The 18,302-nt window shown below is 60.5% G+C and overlaps 1 protein-coding gene across 3 annotated transcripts; it reads right to left on the bottom strand.

The window, feature by feature from the left end:
* Nucleotides 1-3,798: 3,798 nt before the first annotated feature.
* TMC8 (transmembrane channel like 8) lies at nucleotides 3,799-16,494 on the bottom strand. Of its 3 annotated transcripts, none has more exons than XM_003931684.4 (16): nucleotides 15,631-16,494; nucleotides 14,705-15,164; nucleotides 14,400-14,548; nucleotides 13,953-14,102; nucleotides 13,601-13,683; nucleotides 12,932-13,068; nucleotides 12,471-12,618; nucleotides 11,897-12,067; nucleotides 11,445-11,584; nucleotides 7,529-7,652; nucleotides 7,081-7,178; nucleotides 6,692-6,875; nucleotides 6,432-6,562; nucleotides 6,181-6,339; nucleotides 5,670-5,748; nucleotides 3,799-4,341 (listed from the first exon to the last, which is right to left on the bottom strand). In XM_003931684.4, exons 2-16 carry the CDS (start codon nucleotides 14,851-14,853, stop codon nucleotides 4,063-4,065), a joined length of 2,181 nt encoding a protein of 726 aa, XP_003931733.3. In that variant the 5' UTR covers nucleotides 14,854-15,164; nucleotides 15,631-16,494; the 3' UTR covers nucleotides 3,799-4,062. The 3 variants fall into 3 exon arrangements, with proteins under 3 accessions (XP_003931733.3, XP_010340655.3, XP_010340656.3); XM_010342353.3 differs by having other exon boundaries at nucleotides 3,799-4,338; XM_010342354.3 differs by having other exon boundaries at nucleotides 6,432-6,490.
* Between the last annotated feature and the right edge of the window lie 1,808 nt (nucleotides 16,495-18,302).

Below are 18,302 nucleotides of genomic sequence, written 5' to 3'. Positions count from 1 at the left end.
TGGACACCGGACCGAGGAAGGCAGACCTGCCCCAGGTCTCCTCTTGGCCTTTCTCAGGGGGACGCGCTGTGCCCGAGGCCTGGGTGCATGGGAAGCTGGTCTGACGGGGTGGCCTGGCTGAAGGACAGTGCGGGGGGGCAGGTGCAGGTGTCCTGGAGGTCGCTGCAGACTGGCTCTGTTGACCCCTCGGTGGCCTCCTCTCCCAGCTGGCCTGAGTCCGTTTCTGCCGCTTGCTGCCCATGGTCCCGGGGATGGAGCCTGCCTGCTGGGCCCCCGCCGACCTCTCTGCTTTCAGTTCCAGCTGGGGAGCAAGAGCGTTATCTCTTAGTTTCCCAGCAAAACTCCCTTCCCTTCCCAACCGTCTGTTCTCACTTCTGCTGAAGGCGGGTGGGGGAGGGGACTGAAGACAGGGTGGACAGGTGGCTGTGGGGCTGGCTGGCTGCCCGCCGGGGCTGCTGGCAATCTCTCGCCCGAGGGGAAACTCACTCTCTCTCCTTGTGGTGTTCAGGGGAACCTTGAGATAAGGCCGCTCTTGAGAACCCCTTCTTCTTTCCAGAGTGTGAGGAAGCTGGAGTCGGAGCGCGAGGCGGACTCGTGGGCCATCTTCCCCAGACGTCGGGGGACCCCATCATCCCTCCTGAGACCTGCACCCCCAGGGATCACTTGTGCACCCATCTGGTGGACCAGTTCTCTGGATGGCGTCGCCCCTCTGTCCAGCCTGCAAAGTAGGCCAGGATATAGCCACACCTCCAAGGTCACCCCCAGGCCACCTTTCGTGGAGTCTGGGGATCCCCAAAAGCTCTCCAGCTACCTGCTTCAGGCTGATATTCTGTGAGTTTTGCTCGCAGAGGCCACTGTCCTCAGTAACAAGGGCTCTTCCCAGCATCTCCACGTTTCCTTCCCTGTACTGTCCCTGGAAGGGTCCTGCGGGTGAGAGTCTGCTCTGGGCTTCCCCGGCCAGCATAGTGGGGTTTTAGGGGCACAGAAAGATGCGGGGGTGTCTCTCAGGGCTGGGCAGGGAAGGGCCTAGGAGTCCCCAAGGCTAGGGGCAGCTGGGACACCACACCTGCAGTGGGCTGTCCCATCTGGTGAGACCTTTACTGCACCTGCTACATTAGCCCTAGAGAGTCCCTCTCTGCCTGGTGGGACATCTAAGCTCCTGGCAAGCCCCTCATTAGGTCATGGCCCTCCAGCTGCCTGTCATCTACAGCAAATCCTCCCAGCCCGGAGCACTGGTTCCATCTTCACACTGGCTGTCACCGTGTGTCCTCCATCCCAGTCTAGAGGCCTCAGATTCCCAGCTTCCCAGTCTTCCCTGTGGTCCCTTCACCATATCTGCCCAGGCTCCGTCTCTGCCCTCAGCTCCTGTCCAAAGCCTCCCTTTCTCCAAAGCCCTGCTTGTCACTGGCTCCATGAGCCCTCCTGAGGGAAGAGGCCCATCCCCCAAGGCCCCTGGGCTGTCATTCTGGGTGGTCCCAATCACAGGGGGCCCCAGGTCCACTCCCCATCATCTCCCATTCGGCTCCTTCAGGCCAGTGACCAAGTTGTAACAGGAGCCACCACTGCACTTCTACGTCCCCATGGGGACACTTCAAAAGTCACTGCATGGGCTGGGCACAGTGGCTCATGCCTGTAATGCCAGCACTTTGGGAGGATGAGGCAGGTGGATCATCTAAGGTCAGGAGTTTGAGACCAGCCTGGCCAACATGGTGAAACGCCATCTCTACCAAAAATACAAAAAATTAGCCGGGTGTGGTGTTGGGCACCTGTAGTCCCAGCTACTCGGGAGGCTGAGGCAGGAGGATGGCTTGAACCCGGGAGGCAGAGGTTGCAGTGAGCCAAGATCTTGCCACTGTACTCCAGCCTGGGCGACGAAAAGAGACTGTCTCAAAAAAACAAGTCATTGCTCACTTAATCTTGGAGGCCACGTGGGGGAGCATGGCATCTTCATCACGCCCTGGGGGAGCACACGGAGGCCCAGAGTTTCGTGATTCCTTCAAGGTCTCAAAGTGTGTCTTCTTCGCAGTGCTCGGTGATGCCCGTGGTTGCTTCTCAGTATGTTTTGCCGAAGGGATGCTCTGATTCAGGAGGCCAAGGTGGGACCTGGAATGTGCATTTCTAACCTTTTCCCAGGAGTGCTGAGGCCACTGGTCCAGGGGCCACCTTTGGGCCTAAGCTGCTAATTAACAACATGAGTCACTTTTTTTTTTTTTTTTTTTTTTTTTGAGACGGAGTTTCGCTCTTGTTACCCAGGCTGGAGTGCAATGGCGCGATCTCAGCTCACCGCAACCTCCGCCTCCCGGGTTCAGGCAATTCTCCTGCCTCAGCCTCCTGAGTAGCTGGGACTACAGGCACATGCCACCATGCCCAGCTAATTTTTTGTATTTTTAGTAGAGACGGGGTTTCACCATGTTGACCAGGATGGTCTCGATCTCTCGACCTCGTGATCCACCCGCCTCGGCCTCCCAAAGTGCTGGGATTACAGGCTTGAGCCACCGCGCCCGGCCATGAGTCACTTTTATCTGGTCCAGGCTTGTCACCCCCCAGCTGGAACCCAGAGCTCCCTGCTTCCTGCTTGGTCTCATTGCCAGTCCCCAGAACAGGACCCGGCACTGGCAGCGCTTCATCATGTTTTCTGGTGAATTACTGGGTCATGTGATGCAGGGTGGGACAAGGACAGCAGCCGGAGAGGCAGAACTGGCCAAGTCTTTGATGACCACGTGAAGAAGCACCCAGCCCTGAGGGCGAGAGGCCTCTCGGGTGCTGGCTGAGTCCAGGCCAAGAGTCTGGCCAGGAGCTGGTCACTGGTGGAGCTAGAGGCTTTTCAGGTGCGTCCTGGGATTTCTGACTTTCCCTCCTGACAGTTCTCAGCCCCAGCTGCCGGTGAGTCGCCTGGGAGCTTCGAAAAGTCCCAATGCCCTGGCTGCTGGCCACACCCAGACCAACCACATCAGAGTCGCTGGGATGCGGCCAGCTTATAGCAGCTTCTCCAAGGCTGAGAGCCACAGGTTTAGAGTCACTGCAGCATGGCAGGGGTGGGGGCAGGAGGGCAGGAGGCTTGGAAAAGGAACCCTGAACAGGCTCAAGAATGTCAGACACAGCCTTGGGAGGGGGTCCCAGCCCTGCCCTTGCTGCCAGCTGCCTCACCTGCATGGGCCCCCCCCTGCTGCTCACACTTGGTAACCTTATTACACTGCAGGCCCGTACACACCACTAAGGCCCAGGCAGTGCAGGTACCTTCACCCCACGGATCTGCAAGCTTGGCTCAACCAGGGAGCCGTGAAGCAGGCTAGAAAAACAGGACTCTGCAGGAAGCCAGGGCTCTGCTGAGTTTCCCAAGGCAGCTCTGTGGACCTGAGGCTGCTGGGTTAGACTGGATGGAGAGGATTCCCGCCAGGGAGAGGCTGGCCCAGCACCTGCTCTCCAGGCTTCAGTTGGCCCCTCAGTTAGGGCCAGGAGCAGCCTGTAAGCCCCACGCTGGGGCAGTGTGACTCTGGAGCCCGGGTGCCTGGGTTCAAAGCCCAGCTCTGGCCCTGGCTGACGCTGTGGCCTCAACTGTCTCAGGTGAAGGAAGAGTAACAGGAGGGGATGATGCAGGCAGTTTGTAGCTGGAACAGAGAGCGGGTCCCCTAGACAGGCTTGCTCGAACTGCGGCCAGCTCTTCCCTTCCTTAGGAGCTGGTCCCCAAATTCTTCTGATGGCACTCCCATCAGTGAACAACTTCTGAGCATTCCCAATAAATGCATATAAACTGCACTCACAGCTCTAAAAAAAATCAGAACACACTCTAAAAAAATTGCATTCACGAGACACTATTCTAATAGATTAGGTATATTATAAAATACGCAATAAAAATTAGACATTTTAAAGGGATGAGATAAAAATACAGATAGAATATTTTCATATGTTCTTCCTGATGCCCCTGGGGGTGTGTGTCCATCTTTGGGGACCCCAGAGGGAGGCCCTGGGGCCAATGAGGGGTCAGTGGTCACCAGGATCCTGGAAGGTGGAGTAAGGAGACCTGGAAGGGTCCCAGGGAGGCCTCGAGGATGCGGGTCCGGTTTACAGCTCCGGGCCGCTGGGGAAGCGGACTCTGTGGGTGGAGGCCGGGGTACCACGTGGTCCAGGGCAAGGGGAGCGCAGCCCCAGGGCATCCACGACGGAGGGGCCCGGCCGCGGGTCCCGGGATCCCGGGGAGCCAGGGCACGGGAATCCTGGGCAAAAGGACCGTGGGCGCGAAGCCCGAGAAGCAGGGGACTCCGGGCCCAGAGAGTCCCTCGGGCCTGGCTCCGGCAGCAGTCTCGACAGGTCCTCCACCAGGTGCCACTTCTCCTGAACCTGCTGCGAAGAGAGCGAGCAACGAACTGCAACAGGTGCGGCTTCCCACGAGCGCGTGGATCGGCAGCGGCTCCGTGGCCCACGGGACCGCCCGCCCCGGAAGTAGGCAGAGGCCCCGCCCCCGCCCGATAGCACACCCCCCGCGGCCACGCCCCACCAGAGTCCCGCCCCATACAGACCTAGACCACGCCCTCCAAGAGGCCCGCCCACAACGCATCCTGAGACCACGCCCCACCAGGGTCCCACCCCATGCAGATAGAGACCACGCCCTCTAAGGGTCTGCAGCCCAAGGCCACGCCCCGTTAGAGGCCCCACCCTGAGGCCACGCCTTAGCCATGTCGCTTTTCCGCCCGAGCTCTATTAAGCCTCTGTCCCCAGGCCTAAAGTCGTATCTTTTTTTTTTTTTTTTTTTTTTTGAGACTGGGTCTCGCTCTGTTGCCCAGGCAGGAGTGCAGTAGCAAGACACAGCTCACTGCAGCCTCCACCTCTTAGGCTCAAGCGATCCTCCCACCTCAGCCTCTAGAGTAGCTGCAACCACAGGTGCGAGCCACCATGCCTAGCTCATTTCTTTAATTTTTAGTAGAGAGGAGATCTTTTTTTTCTTTTTTCTTTTCTTTCTTTTTTTTTTTTTTTGAGACAGAGTTTCACTCTTGTTACCCAGGCTGGAGTGCAATGGCGCGATCTCGGCTCACCGCAACCTCCGCCTCCTGGGCTCAGGCAATTCTCCTGCCTCAGCCTCCTGAGTAGCTGGGATTATAGGCACGCTCCACCATGCCCAGCTAATTTTTTGTATTTTTAGTAGAGACGGGGTTTCACCTTGTTCACCAGGATGGTCTCGATCTCTTGACCTTGTGATCCACCCGCCTCGGCCTCCCAAAGTGCTGGGATTACAGGCTTGAGCCACCGCGCCCGGCCCAGTAGAGAGGAGATCTTGCTATGTTGCTCAGCCTGGTCTCAAACTCCTGAACTCAGGCAGTCTTCATGCCTCGGCGGGACCCACTGCACTCAGCCATATTCTCTTTTTAAATAATTAATTATTGGTTTTTGGTAGAGATGGGGGTCTTGCTTTGTTGCCCAGGCTGGCTTTGAACTCATGGCTTTAAGCTATCCAATCCTCCTGCCTGGGCCTCCAAAGCATTGGGATCACAGGCCGAGGCCCGGCCCCTGTCTCAGGAGCCCCAGCCATTCCCTTCCTCCCCTTCCCCATCTTTACCCTCAGCCTGAGGCCACGCCCTCCAGCTCAGCCCTGTCCTAGGCCCTAGGCCACACACACACGGAAGGGTTTCCACCGAAGCTGCCATCCCCTTGCCATCCCCTTGCCAGCCACTCACCCACACCAGCTGCTTCCGGAGCCTGTGGATGGCCCTGGCATTGGCCTGGGTCTGGGAGATGCACACGGTTAGGACAAGGCTTGGGTTGGAAGGAGATTCATTGTCAGTGGCCCCTGGGGCCACAGGCGCCTCTCCCTGACTTCCTCTCTCCCCACTTCAATCTCTTCAACATTCGATACTGGGGTCTCCTCACTGCACACTGCTGTATCTGAGGATGGGACCGTCCTCTCCTTCCTCACAGGGTCCCCCATCCCCTCACCTCTAGCACAGCAATACCAATAGCTCAGCGGCTGCTGCTGCCCAGACATGGTGCTTCCCTGGTGATCCTGCAATCCCCACGGCAGCACAGACAGTGGGCCCAGGAGGTGCCTCCTTTTCGGGGGCCCCTGCTTCCCTTGGCTTCCCAAATCTGGCTCCTGGCTGGGGGTGCACAGGCTCGCCACCCCCATGGAAGAAAAGAAGAACCTCCCCTTCCAGGTGCCCCTTCCACGAGCCCTGCTGCCCTGAGCACCTGAGCATGACGAGGAGCGGGAAGCTGAAGGCGTGGGAGCCCAGGTAGTGGAGGGCACGCTGGCCAAGGGGCGGGAGTCCAAGGGCCACCAGCTCCGGGACCACTTGCCAGGGGGCTGAATAGTTAGTGAAGAGGCCACAGTCCAAGGAGGAGTGGATGCTGGAGAGAGATGGCCAAGGGGGGCTGGCGTCATGGTCCTGGGCGAGGAGCTGCCCCTGCCAGCCTCCAGGTGCCCCTCCTCCTCCCCTCACCTGCTGACCACATAGCCCAGGGGCACCACGGCCAGGAGCAGGCCCAGGAGGAGCACCAGCTGGAAGAAGAAAGTGGAGCTGGAGGCTCGGAAGGGCCGCGAAGACGCCCTGGAGTTCTTCAGGAGGGTGTACTGGGGGCACAAGCAACAGCAACCAGGAGTCAGCCAGGTGTGCGGACCCCAGGGGACTGAGGCCAGGGAAGCGGGCAGGAGCAGGGAGCGAGGCCGGCTGAAGGCGCCCACCCAGCCGCGAGCCATCACCTTTTTGATGTAGAAGGTGAGGAAGAGGAAGACGCTATTCAGCAGGGGCAGCAGGGGGCAGTAGAAGAGACCCATCCAGGTGACCGTCTGCGCCGCCACGATGTCCAGCACATTCTTGGGCACCAGGAACTCCTCCCGGTCCAGCCAGGCCCAGAACCGGCCTGAGAACCGGTCCACCAGCAACCTGCAGGCACGAGAGGGCCCACGGAGGATCCAGGTACCCCCCACTGCAGGCGGATGCGTGGGCCGTATCGGTCGTGGTGGCTGCAGCCTGTCATTCGCTCCTGGGCTCCACGCTGGACCCGCTCACCCTTGGCTGTAGCCACTGGCCATCCCCCAACATGCCCGAAGCACCCTCCCCCTCCCCGAGGGGTGCCCCCGTCACTCACCTCCGAGGCAAGGTGACCAGGAAGGCGAAAGCCACGGTGAGGAGGAAGTTGAAGATACTCAGTTTGTACAGCTCCTCTCCTACGGAGTTCTCCCAGCACTGGGGTGCAGAGGAAGGGGACCAGTCACCACTCACGGCCCGCCCTCCCTTCCCTTAGCCTCTTGTGGGGGTCTCTGTGGCACAGGCGCCTTGCCTGGAGTCTGATAGAATCGCTAGGTGGAAACCCAGTCCTTGAGAATGGGATTAGAGCAGAAAAGCCCCAACCAGGGCAGCCTCATGACACCACATGGCAGCAGTGGCGCCCCCTAGGGGTGTGCCACGGTGCAGGCAGCTCTGCTCACAGCTGCTCTCAAAGGTGACTAAGGGGCAGGAACAGGGCTCAGCACAGTTGGAGGTGGGCTTTTGGGGAGAAGGAGGGGAGGGACAGGCCCCACGGGGCTGCCAGCCACCTGATAGTCACAAGCGTTGTAGCCGTAGGACTCACAGCTGGTCTTGTCTCTGCCAATGCACAGGATGGTCTGACCCAGAGAGAAGGAGAACATCCCCAAGCTGGCCAGCTTCAGTACCACGCACCTGGGGGCGGGGACCTTGTCAGGCAGAGGGGCCCAGGCACATGGACACCGGGCTCCCCCCAGGCTACAAACGTGGCTGATGTCTGAGTGGCATCGTGAGATCGTGTTGTGCCTTGGGCCCAGCCTCCTTCCAACCAGCTCTGTGTGCGGCAGCATGGTTTGAAGTATGTTCCCAGGGTCTGAGTCTCCAGATGACTCACGGGAAAAGGGTTCTGCGGTTTTTTTGAGACTGAGTCTCACTCTGCCGCCCAGGCTGGAGTTCAGCGGCGTGACCTCGGCTCACTGCCACCTCTGCCTCCCGGGTTCAAGTGATTTCTGACTGATTTTTGTGTTTTTAGTAGAGACAGGGTTTCACCATGATGGCCAGGCTGGTCTGGAACTCCTGACCTCAGGTGATCCACCCGCCTCGGCCTCCCAAAGTGGTGGGATTACAGGCGTGGGCCACTGCGCCCGACCAAGGGTTCTGTTTTTAAAGCAGTCTGAGAAACACTGCACAGTCCAGCCACGTCCCCCCACACCTGGTGTGGAGAACACCGACGCCATGCCCTGCCGTGGAGAAGCCTGTGGCCTTTTCAGGACCCTGACTGCAGGCAAGCGCCTCCTTCCTCCACCACCTGCGGACCTCCAAGTCCACTGACGTCAGCCTGCACGTCATACGTCTGTGCCACACGTAGGCACTTCACGACGCACGGCCAGACCACATAGGTGTGATTGCCTAAACTGAAACATCATCACATGCCTGTTGTCTGATGTTTGTTTTTGAGATAGGGTCTTACTCCATTGCTCAGCTGGAGTGCAGTGATGCAATCACAGCTCCTTGTAGCCTTGACCTCCCAGGCTTAAGTGATCCTCCCACCTCAGCTCCTCTAGTAGCTAGGACTGTGTGCCACCATGCACAGCTAATTTTTTTGTATTTTTTTTGTAGAGATGGGGTCTTGTCATGTCGCCCGGGCTGGTCTCAGATGCCTGGGCTTGAGTGATTCTCCCATCTTGGCCTTCCAAAGTGTCGGGGTTACAGGCGTGAGCCACTGTGCCCGGCCGCATGTGATCTCTAAGGGTGGACATTCCCACTGCTGATACAGGGCTAGAGAGCGGCTGGGAACAATGCTTTTCCTGTTGAGTGAGGCAGGGGTAGGTGAGAGCTTTTTTATTTAGAGACAAGGTATTGCTCTGTCACCACGACTGGAGTGCCCTAGTGCGTCTTCAAACTCCTGGGCTCAAGCCATCCTATTCCCTCAGCCTCCCAAGCAGCTGGGACTACAGGTGTGCACCACCAAAGTCGGCTAATTTTTTAATTTTTTGTAGAGATGGGGGTCTTGCTGTGTTTGCCAGGCTGGTCTTAAACTCCTGGGCTCAAGCAATACTCCCACCTCGGCCTCCCAAAGTGTTGGGATTATAGGCGGGAGCCACTCAGCTCGGTCCAAGGGTTTATTTTTTAAATCTTCATCCTGTTAAGCTTTTTGATTTTTTTTTTTTTTTTTTTTTTTGAGACGGAGTTTCGCTCTTGTTACCCAGGCTGGAGTGCAATGGCACGATCTCAGCTCACCGCAACCTCCGCCCCCTGGGTTCAGGCAATTCTCCTGCCTCAGCCTCCTGAGTAGCTCGGATTACAGGCATGTGCCACCATGCCCAGCTACTTTTTTGTATTTTTAGTAGAGACGGGGTTTCACCATGTTGACCAGGTTGGTCTTGATCCCTCGACCTCGTGATCCACCCGCCTCGGCCTCCCAAAGTGCTGGGATTACAGGCTTGAGCCACCGCGCCCGGCCTTTTTTTTTTTTTTTTTGAGCAGAAGTCTTGTACCGTCACCCAGGCTGGAGCGCAATGGCACAATCTCAGCTCACTGCAACCTCCGCCTCCCAGGTTCACACGATTCTCCTGCCTCAGCCTCATGAATAGCTGGGATTACAGGTGCACACCACCACACCTGGCTAATTTTTTGCATTTTTAGTAGAGACGGGGTTTCACTAGGTTGGCCAGATTGATCTCGAACTCCTGACCTCATGACCCGCCCACCTTAGCCTCTCAAAATGTTGGAATTACAGGTATGAGCCACTGTACCCGGCCGAGCATTTTGAATTTTTTAGTACACGCATGTGTTATAAACGCTTCAAAAAATAAAGGTGTTTCTTGTTTTTCTTTTTCTTTTCTTTTTTTTTTGAGACAGGGTCTGACTCTCTCATCCAGCGGCACAATGACTACTCACTGCAATGTCCGCCCCCAGGTTCAAGTGATTCTCCTGCTTCAGCCTCCCGAGTAGCTGGGATTACAGGCATCCCACATCATGTCCGACTAATTTTTGTATTTTTAGTAGAGGCGGGATTTCACCATGTTGGCCAGGCTGGTCTCAAACTCCTGACCTCAGGTGATCCGCCCACCTTGGCCTCCCAAAGTGCTGGGATTACAGGTGTGAGCCACCGCACCTGTCCTCAAAAACTAGTTTCAGAGCAAACCAAACACAGCTGACTTTGAGGAAGCAGAGGGAAAAGCAGTTAGGGCAAGTGGCGGGTGAGGGTTGGGGGCGGGAGAGGCGCCAGTGGGAGCTCAGGTGGGCTTCACACAGAATTCCTCTGGCTGGGTGAGGGGTGGAGAAGTAGGGAATCTAGACAGGATCCACGTGCTGAGACAGAAGGTGGCAGAGCCTTGGGGTGGCGGTCCCGGCGGCTCCAGCGGGAGGAGGGCTGGAGCCCAGGAGGTCAAGGGCTTGCTTTTAACTTGCTGCCGGCAGGCACCATGGGCTTGACTTTGGCTGGGCACTTCACCCATGTGAACCTCAGTTTCCTCATCCCTCAAAGGGGATCTATCTATCTATATTTTTTTTTTGGAGAGATGGGGTTTCACCATGTTGGCCAGGCTGGTCTCAAACTCCTGACCTCAGGTGATCTGCCCACCTCGGCCTCTCAAAGTGCTGGGATTACAGGCATGAGCCACTGTCCCAGCCTGGGGTTTTGTATTTTGAGTAGAGACGGGGTTTCACTATTTTAGTAGAGACATGTCACGTGAGGGCTGTCCAGGTAAGGGTGTAAGCCCTCAGGGTGCAGAAGCTCTGCGTGTCCCGTGTTGCCGGTTTTTCGGTGTGAGAAGCCCGTTCCCCGCACCCCTGGCTGCAGTGCCTTGCCCTGCTGAATGGCCGGAGCTTGGTCCAGACTGGCGGCCTCCTTCGGAGCTGGGGGATTGGAAAGCCTTAGACCTGGGGCCCCGAAGTTGTGTGCTGTGAGGTGTCCACCTGCCTTCCCTTGGGCCACTAGTGAACGGGGAAGCCTCTCAGCTGGGGGACCCCAGGTGCCAGGTGACAACCGAAAGAGAATGGTGGCCAGGTGTAGTGGCTTATGCCTGTGATCTCAGCACTTTGGGAGGCCTAGGCGGTGGATCACCTGAGGTCAGAAGTTCGAGACCAGCCTGGCCAACATGGTGAAACCCTGTCTCTATTAAAAATGCAAAAATTAGGCCGGGCACAGTGGCTCCCGCCTGTAATCCTAGCACTTTGGGAGGCCGAGGTGGGTGGATCACCTGATGTCAGGAGTTCAAGACCAGCCTGGCCATCATGGTGAAACCCCATCTTTAGAAAAAAAAAAAAAAATGGAAAACGTAGCCAGGCACGGTGGCGGGAGACTGTAGTCCCAGCTCCTTGGGAGGCTGAGGCAGGAGACTTGCTTGAACCCGAGACGTGGAGAGGCAGAGGTTGCAGTGACTCGAGATCGTGCCACTGCACTCCAAAAAACAAAAACGAACACAGAGCAGCAGGATGTGGGCCACCACGTGCCCACTTGTCCCCGCCACAGCTGGCACTCACCAGATCAGGGTGAGGTTGACCTCGGTGTTGGGAGGGTACTTCTCCAGCTGGACCAGGGATGTGAACAGCAGGGGACCCAGGAAGTTGACCAGGGCGATGGCCCCAGGGGGCAGGTACTGGAGCAGCAGAAACAAGGACTCCTGCAGGAAAAGGCAGGTCAGGGGAGCTGCATGCTGGGGTGGCCCTGTCGGCTCCCTGCCCCCCATAGCCCCCTAAAGTGTAACTCTGGGACAGGCTGGGAATAAGGAAGCCCACAGGCCATTCCCTTCAGCAGCCTGGCAGTCTGCGGGGATATCCGGTGGGGGCCCGCCTGCCCTGGCAGTGACCTGTGGTGGCCGCGACCAATTTAACTTCTCTGAGCCTCAGTTTTCTCATCTGTAAAATGGGATCATCCCATCTCCCCCCCACCACGCAGTTCTGGCCAGGATTAAATGAATGTAGTTGCCCGGCACCTCCTTGTTGTCCTGTGAGTACTTGGTAGCCCAGAAGATGGCGCTGATGGCCCCAACCACCAGGAGCCCGATGAGTACGTTGACCCTCAGGTAGGAGAGCAGGTGGCAGACCCTCTGGGCCCGGGTCTGCTGCTGCATCAGCTGGAAGTGACGGCCCTCCTCCAGCTCCACCTGCCAGAAAGGGTGGGGACAGAGGCAGCTGAGGGCAGGGTGGGCCCGGCGGGGTGGGTGTGGGAGGGACAGGTGCAGGAAACGCTGTCGCATGCAGAAACACGCTCCCACACTGCCACGCTCCCGCAGACACTCAGCTTCACACATTCAGCCACATGTGGCCTCACATGCAGCCACACATCCGCACACATTCACACGCTCTCGGTCACGTTCCCACAGGCTCCCACACACGTTCACACACACTAGCATGGTCACGTCGGTCACACACGCTCACACAGGCTGGCGGGGTCACACCTGCTCACACACGCTGGTGCGGTCACACCTGCTCACATACGCTGGCGCGGTCACACCGGTCACACACGCTCACACACCCTGGCGTGGTCACACAGGCTCACACACACACCTTGAACTCATTTCGGATCTCATGCTTCTTGATGGTGGCCGCTTCCTGCACCCGGATGCAGAAGTCCCAGGAGGAGAAGACCTTGCTGCTGAGAGGCACCTTGTAGTCCTGACCCAGCAGAGTCTTCTGCGGCAGCCCCTTCACCATCCTGCGGGGCAGGAGACCAGGGGATTCTGGAGGAGGGGCACCTCTACCATCCAGCGTCAGCCTCGGCTGGGCTCTGGGTCTGGGGTGGGGACAGCCCTGGCAGCCCCAGGTGCAGGCCCTGGTGAGTGAGGAGTCGGGGCAGGGGGTGGTGGCCGTGTTCATAAGGTCTGCCAGAGCCTGGGCTAAGGAATCACCCAGAAGCCAGCGGTGCGGGGCCAGGGGCCTTCCTGCCAGTGGGAGGGTACCCTGCCAAGGAAGGGGTGATCAGGGAAGATGGCCCCGGCAATGGGTGAAGGCGTGGGCTTCGCTCTCACCGCTGCAGAGTTCCACAGAAGCAGAGGAGCAGGCAGGCCAGTGGGCTGAGGAGGTAGGCCAGGCGGATGCTGTATGCTGAGCTGCTCTCAGGCCCCACCCGGTACGCTCCATAGAAGAGGTAGGTGTTGGTGAGGGCCTGGGGACAGCGATGGAGATGCCCAGCCCAGGTGAGCGCCAGGCGCTGCTCAGAGGCTTTCCATAGAGGATCTCATTTACCCCCTGAAATCCCCACCAGGTAGGGAGTGTCCCATCGTACAGAGGCCCACAGAGGTTTGGCAACTGCCCCAGGTCACAGGGCTTTGAGAAAGAGCCAGGACTGGAACCCAGGACCCCCGATGGGAACCACTCCCCCAACGGCTTCCCCGATGAGGGTGGGGAAGTGCTTCTCCCAGAGGCGGGAACACTTTTCCCCTTTTGTCCCTTGCAACCCTACACCAGCTGGGCTCCGGGGGCCATGGGCACGTGCCCCTGAGTCCGTGTGGGGCACAGCGGCCTCTGCCTGTCTCTAACCCCACCAATGGCCAGCCCAGTCTGTCTGTGTAAGACCATCACGGAGGAGCCGAAATGCCCCTGGAGAGGTAGAGATCCTCTGAGACTTGTGTCCCCTGAAGCCACTTCCCTGGGTCTCCCAGACTCTGTGGACCACAGCCAGGACGGACACCACTCACCCTGCCAGTTAAAACATGCCAAACTTGATTGTGGAACTTCAAAACGCCGGTCTGGGACTGGCTGCTTCCGGGGCACTGGAGGGCTGTTGGGAGGGAGGTGCTGATCGAGAGGGATCCGCGCGGCGGTGCAGATACCGGATACCGCTCCACAGCCCCGACCCCGGGGAGGCCTGAGCAGGGCGCTATGGTTGTGCCGGGGTGTGCCCCACACAAGGCGGGGTCAGGGAGAGAGAGCCCCGGCCTGGCATGGCGGGAGCACGCCCAGGGTTGCCCCGCGCTCTGGGTCCTGGGCCAGCCCCCCGGTGGCGCAGGTGGGCACCGGAGCTCTCCCCCTGGTGGGCCCCGCGCTTACTCAAGTTCAGGGCGGGGCCTGGGTCAGCGGGGCTGAGCCAGGCCAGGGGTAGCAGCACGAAGCTGGCGGTGGGCAGCAGGCTCAGCAGGTTGAGTAGCAGCAGGAAGCGGAGGAAGGTGAAGTAGGACTGGATTCCGGTGCCGAACAGGCCTGCGGGGGCGTGGGAGGGGGAGCAGGGTGGGCCGGGGAGGCCGGGACCGGGCTGAGAGTCCAAGGGCGGGGTGGCCGCCCGGCTCCCACCCACGCGAGTCCGGCGGCGCGGCTGACAGCCACCTGGGGGTGCTGCGTGGGCCTGGGGTTTGCGGTGCCCGAGGGCGGAGGGGCAGGAGGGAGGAGGGGCTGATTGGTCTGGGGACCCGGGTGGGATGACGCCTCACTCATTTTTTCCGATCTGGGCAGTGGGGCTCCGGAGAGGGCAAGGGGAGGCGGGGTCCGCGCGGGTCCTACCCCCGATCTCGTAGAGAGCCCCCTCCCAGAGCCCCAGGCCCCGGGCCAGCCGCTGTGCCGCCTCCCGCAGGCGCCTTTCCACCGTCTGCCGCCGGCGCTGCCACCGCTGCCAGCGCAAGGTCTGCGTTCCCGCGGGCTCACGCAGCTGCCTGGACGCGGGTGGGGACAGGGGCGACCCTGAGTCACCCGCCCTGCCCGCCCGCGCCAGGCAGACGCGCACGGGCTGGGGGAGTCTTCCCGCCCCATCTGACGGGGCAGCCTCGAAGCGCCCCCCATCCACCATCCGGCGCCCGCGTGGCACCCACCAGATGAGGCGCTTGTCCATCATGGCATAGGGCAGCCCGCGCACGGGTGCCCCGGAGCATCGCAGCCGCTCCATCTCCGCCTCCCACAGCTCCTCGGGCTCCGGCCCCCCAGGGCCCCGTTCCGACGTCACCGACTGTGGTCGCAGCATCTCGGCGGGTGTGGGTAGAGGCTGGGGCGCGGGGCTGCGGGTGGGGGGGATGTGGGGCCCTGGGTGGATGAGTCGCAAGGCCTCGGCCCTGGCCTCTGTGCGCGCTGGGCTGGGGGCGGGCCCTTCCTTCCCCTCCACACTGGCGTCAGGGCCTGGTCTCCCGCCGCCCGAGGGTCCACTTGCAGGGGTCTGTGGCCTGGCCGCCTCCGGGGCTCGGAAATGAGGAGAGAGAATCCTGGTGTGGTCGAATCCGGACTCAGTCCTGCTCCAACTCTCAGAGGGACACACAGCCCCGGCCTCAGTCTCCCCATCTGTCAAATGGGGTGAAAGACCCAAAGGGCACAGAAAGAAGGACGGTTACAGGCAAAGCCAAGACCTGCTGCACTGTGCGCCCACCTGTGCCCAAGCCCACCGGTGCCCACCTGTGCCCGAGCCCGCCGGCGCCCACCTGCGCCCTGCGGAGAGACAATTCCCGCTTTTCTCCATGTGCCAGTTTGCCCTTCTGGAAGAGCCCGTGTCCCCAACCCCACAGTTCTTGGGACTCAGCATCTGCTGCATCTGATGTCAGGGGATCCCCTTCCATCTTCCTTCTCCTGGTCCAGCCTCCAAGCCTGGGTCTGCCCAGGTATCCCCAAGACCTCCCGAGGAGGAGCTGTGGCTATAGCCCCAGCCGTGGGGACAGGAGCAGGGGACCCACTGCTGCCCTTGTGAGGCTCTAGCCGGCCCTCCACAGCCCGTCACCCTCTGCATCCTCCCTCCACTCGACATCCAGCTCACCTGGGGACCAAGGGATCAAGTCCCTGGAGGAGTCCCGTTCTCAGATGGCTCCTGCCGAAGCAGGCAAGGCCGTAAGGGAGTCCAGGGGAGGGCTCACGTGACAGGAACCACAGCTTCCCCTCCACTACCTCCCTCCTCCCTTCCCACCCCACTGTTTCCTCTGCTCTAAACTGAGGCTGAGCAGGCACTTCCTGAGGGCCCCTGAGACGCAGAGTTGCAGGTGACAGGCGCTGTCGGCTCGTGCTCCCTGGCAGCTCCGTGTGCACTGGTCTGGGGATGGGCCCTTCCTTCCCCTCTGCGCAGGAGCCTGGTCTCCTGTGGCCTTAGGGTCCACTGGTCCGGGTCTGCCCCCTGGCTGAGGCCCTCTCTGTTTGCCCTTGGGGCCTGACCTGGGAGGCTGACATGGGTGGGGATGTGGACGCCAGGGGCGCAGGGGCCAAGCTCTTTATCTGCCTGCCACAGGGTCCCTGGAGGGTGTGATATGACAGAATGGTGGGGTCCCCTGAAACCCAGCTGCTGGGTTTCCAGATACTCCTGATGTTACTGCTGGACTTCTTGCCTCTGTCGTTGGTACTACCATTGTGCCAAGGCCCAGGCCTGGCACCTGGTCCATAGTAAGTGCCCAGGAATCGGCTCCATTCGTGCTTGCCCAGGCTAGATGTTTAAGACACACCTTTGCCAATTTCCTGTCCCCGGCCCCTGGGGGGCCCACAGCCCTTCCTCCCTGCTCTGTCTCCACCTGCTATAGGGCCCAGTCATCTCAGGTCTGAATGTTCATAGCTTTTCTCCCTCTCTGCCCGAGGCATCCTTCCTGATTTCCAGAGTCCTTGCTGTGTGTCAGGTCGGAGCCGTGTGCTGGTGCTGGGCACACAGTGGGCTGGGGTGGGAGGGGGCACAGTGCCACAGATGTGCATGTCAATAGGAAGTGGCAGGTGCTCCACCAGGGTTCAATCTGGGGAGGCTCCCCAGAGGAGGTGGCATTCATGCAAATTCAGTGTGGGTATGCAGGGAAGGGGAAGAGTGGGAGGAGAGGCAGGGGCTTGGCCTCCATGCCAGGGTGCCACTTGTCAAGAACCAGCTTGGGGTAGCCATCTGAGGACCACACTGGCAGCTGCAAAAGGCCCTGTCCTCGGCCCCTGCCTGGGCCTCGCTTCTGCCTGCCTGCTCTCCCTGGCAGCAGCACCCTCTCCTGCCCTCCTGGGCCCCAGCTCACATTCACTCTCCTGCTTCATGGCCTCTCCCCACCAGGAATGACCCTCCCTTTCAAATGGGCTTGGGGTGGGGGCTGCCATCCCAAAGCCACTTTCCTCCATAGGGTTCCCAGGTGGACCACCAAGTCTCATGCTTTGCATGGGGGCACCCTAAAGGGTGATTAATCTCCCTCAGCCTCAGTTTCCTCACCTGCAAAATGGGAATATCAGTGCATACCTTCCTGGCTCATGGGGAATAACAGAAAACAGAGCAACAGGTAAAGCACTTTCGGGTCCAGCACCTGGGGACGTTCACGTTAACTGTCACTGTGACCTCATTTCACCCCCTCCTCTCCACACAGCACACAGGAAGTGAGCCAGAACTCTTACAGATAAACAATGAGCCCCACCGGGGTGTCAGGAGGGGGAGATAACCAGGCCCCCCCAGCGTGGGTCGGGGAGAGTCAGCCGGAGGCTTGCAGTTGTGTGTGTGTGTGTGTGTGTGGGGGGGGGGTTTGCCCAATCTGGTGTGAAAGACTCTGTGTTCCTCGGGCTTTCAGCGGCATCTTTCATGGATGATCCCTAACCATGGGAAGCAGATGGGTCTGGAATTATCGTCCCTTTTTGGAACTTGGGGAAACTGAGTCTCACAAAAAGTGGGGACTTCCACCAGGGACTTGGATGAATCCAGACACTCGGCCCCCCTCACCCGGCTCAGACCTCAGAATGCGGTGCGAGGAGGGGTCGCAAGTTGGCAGAGGAGGAAGGCACAGTCGCCGCGGGGCGCCCGGAGGAGGGAAGGGGGCGCCGCGGGCAGGACCACGTGACAGCCGAGGCCAGTCGCCCAGTGGGCCGGGCGCTGCAGCTCCACCCGGCCCCGCCAGACCTGCGTCGGCCCAGGGGCCCCCTGGGGTCCTTTGCCACTCCCTCCCACGGACCCCGCGGCCCCTCCCTCGGTTCCCGGCGGCCCTGGCGGGGCACAGGTGAGCCCGGCTGCGCGCGCGGCCCCTCCTCCCCGCGCGTCCCAGGTGAGCGGCCGCGATCCCGGTTCCGGGTCCCGCGGGGCTGCAGCTCGCGGCGGGGTGGGCGTGGGGGCGGCGCGCGGGTCTTGCCAGCCGCGGTCGCTTTTCCCCTGCGGGGACGGCGGCAACCCCTCCCGAACTCCTTTCGGCCACTGGGGCTCCTTGGCAGCCGGGTTCACTCCCCGCTGCTCCCGGAGCTCCCAGGGGTTGACTCTCCGGCTTTGGACCGAGCTGGGAGCGGGAGGGGCGGGGAGGGCAGCCCCAGAACCCCCAGCCGGGCCCCGGGGCACCGGGGAAGGGAGGGAAGCGGCCGGGATGGGAAGGGGCGGGGAGGCCGGGTCGCGCGTGCGGGACCACTGGCCGCGAGGGGCGGGGAACAGGGAGGCCGGCTGGGCGGGGACCGGTGGCCCCGAGTTGCCGCCGCCCTGGGCTCCGGGGCCCGGTTGCGGCTCTCCCTGGG

The sequence above is a fragment of the Saimiri boliviensis genome, chromosome 17, assembly GCF_048565385.1.
Source record: "Saimiri boliviensis isolate mSaiBol1 chromosome 17, mSaiBol1.pri, whole genome shotgun sequence".
In the NCBI taxonomy this organism is placed as follows: Eukaryota; Metazoa; Chordata; class Mammalia; order Primates; family Cebidae; genus Saimiri; species Saimiri boliviensis.
The sequence above is the reverse complement of the archived record's forward strand: the minus strand, read 5'-3'. Positions and strand labels throughout refer to the sequence as shown.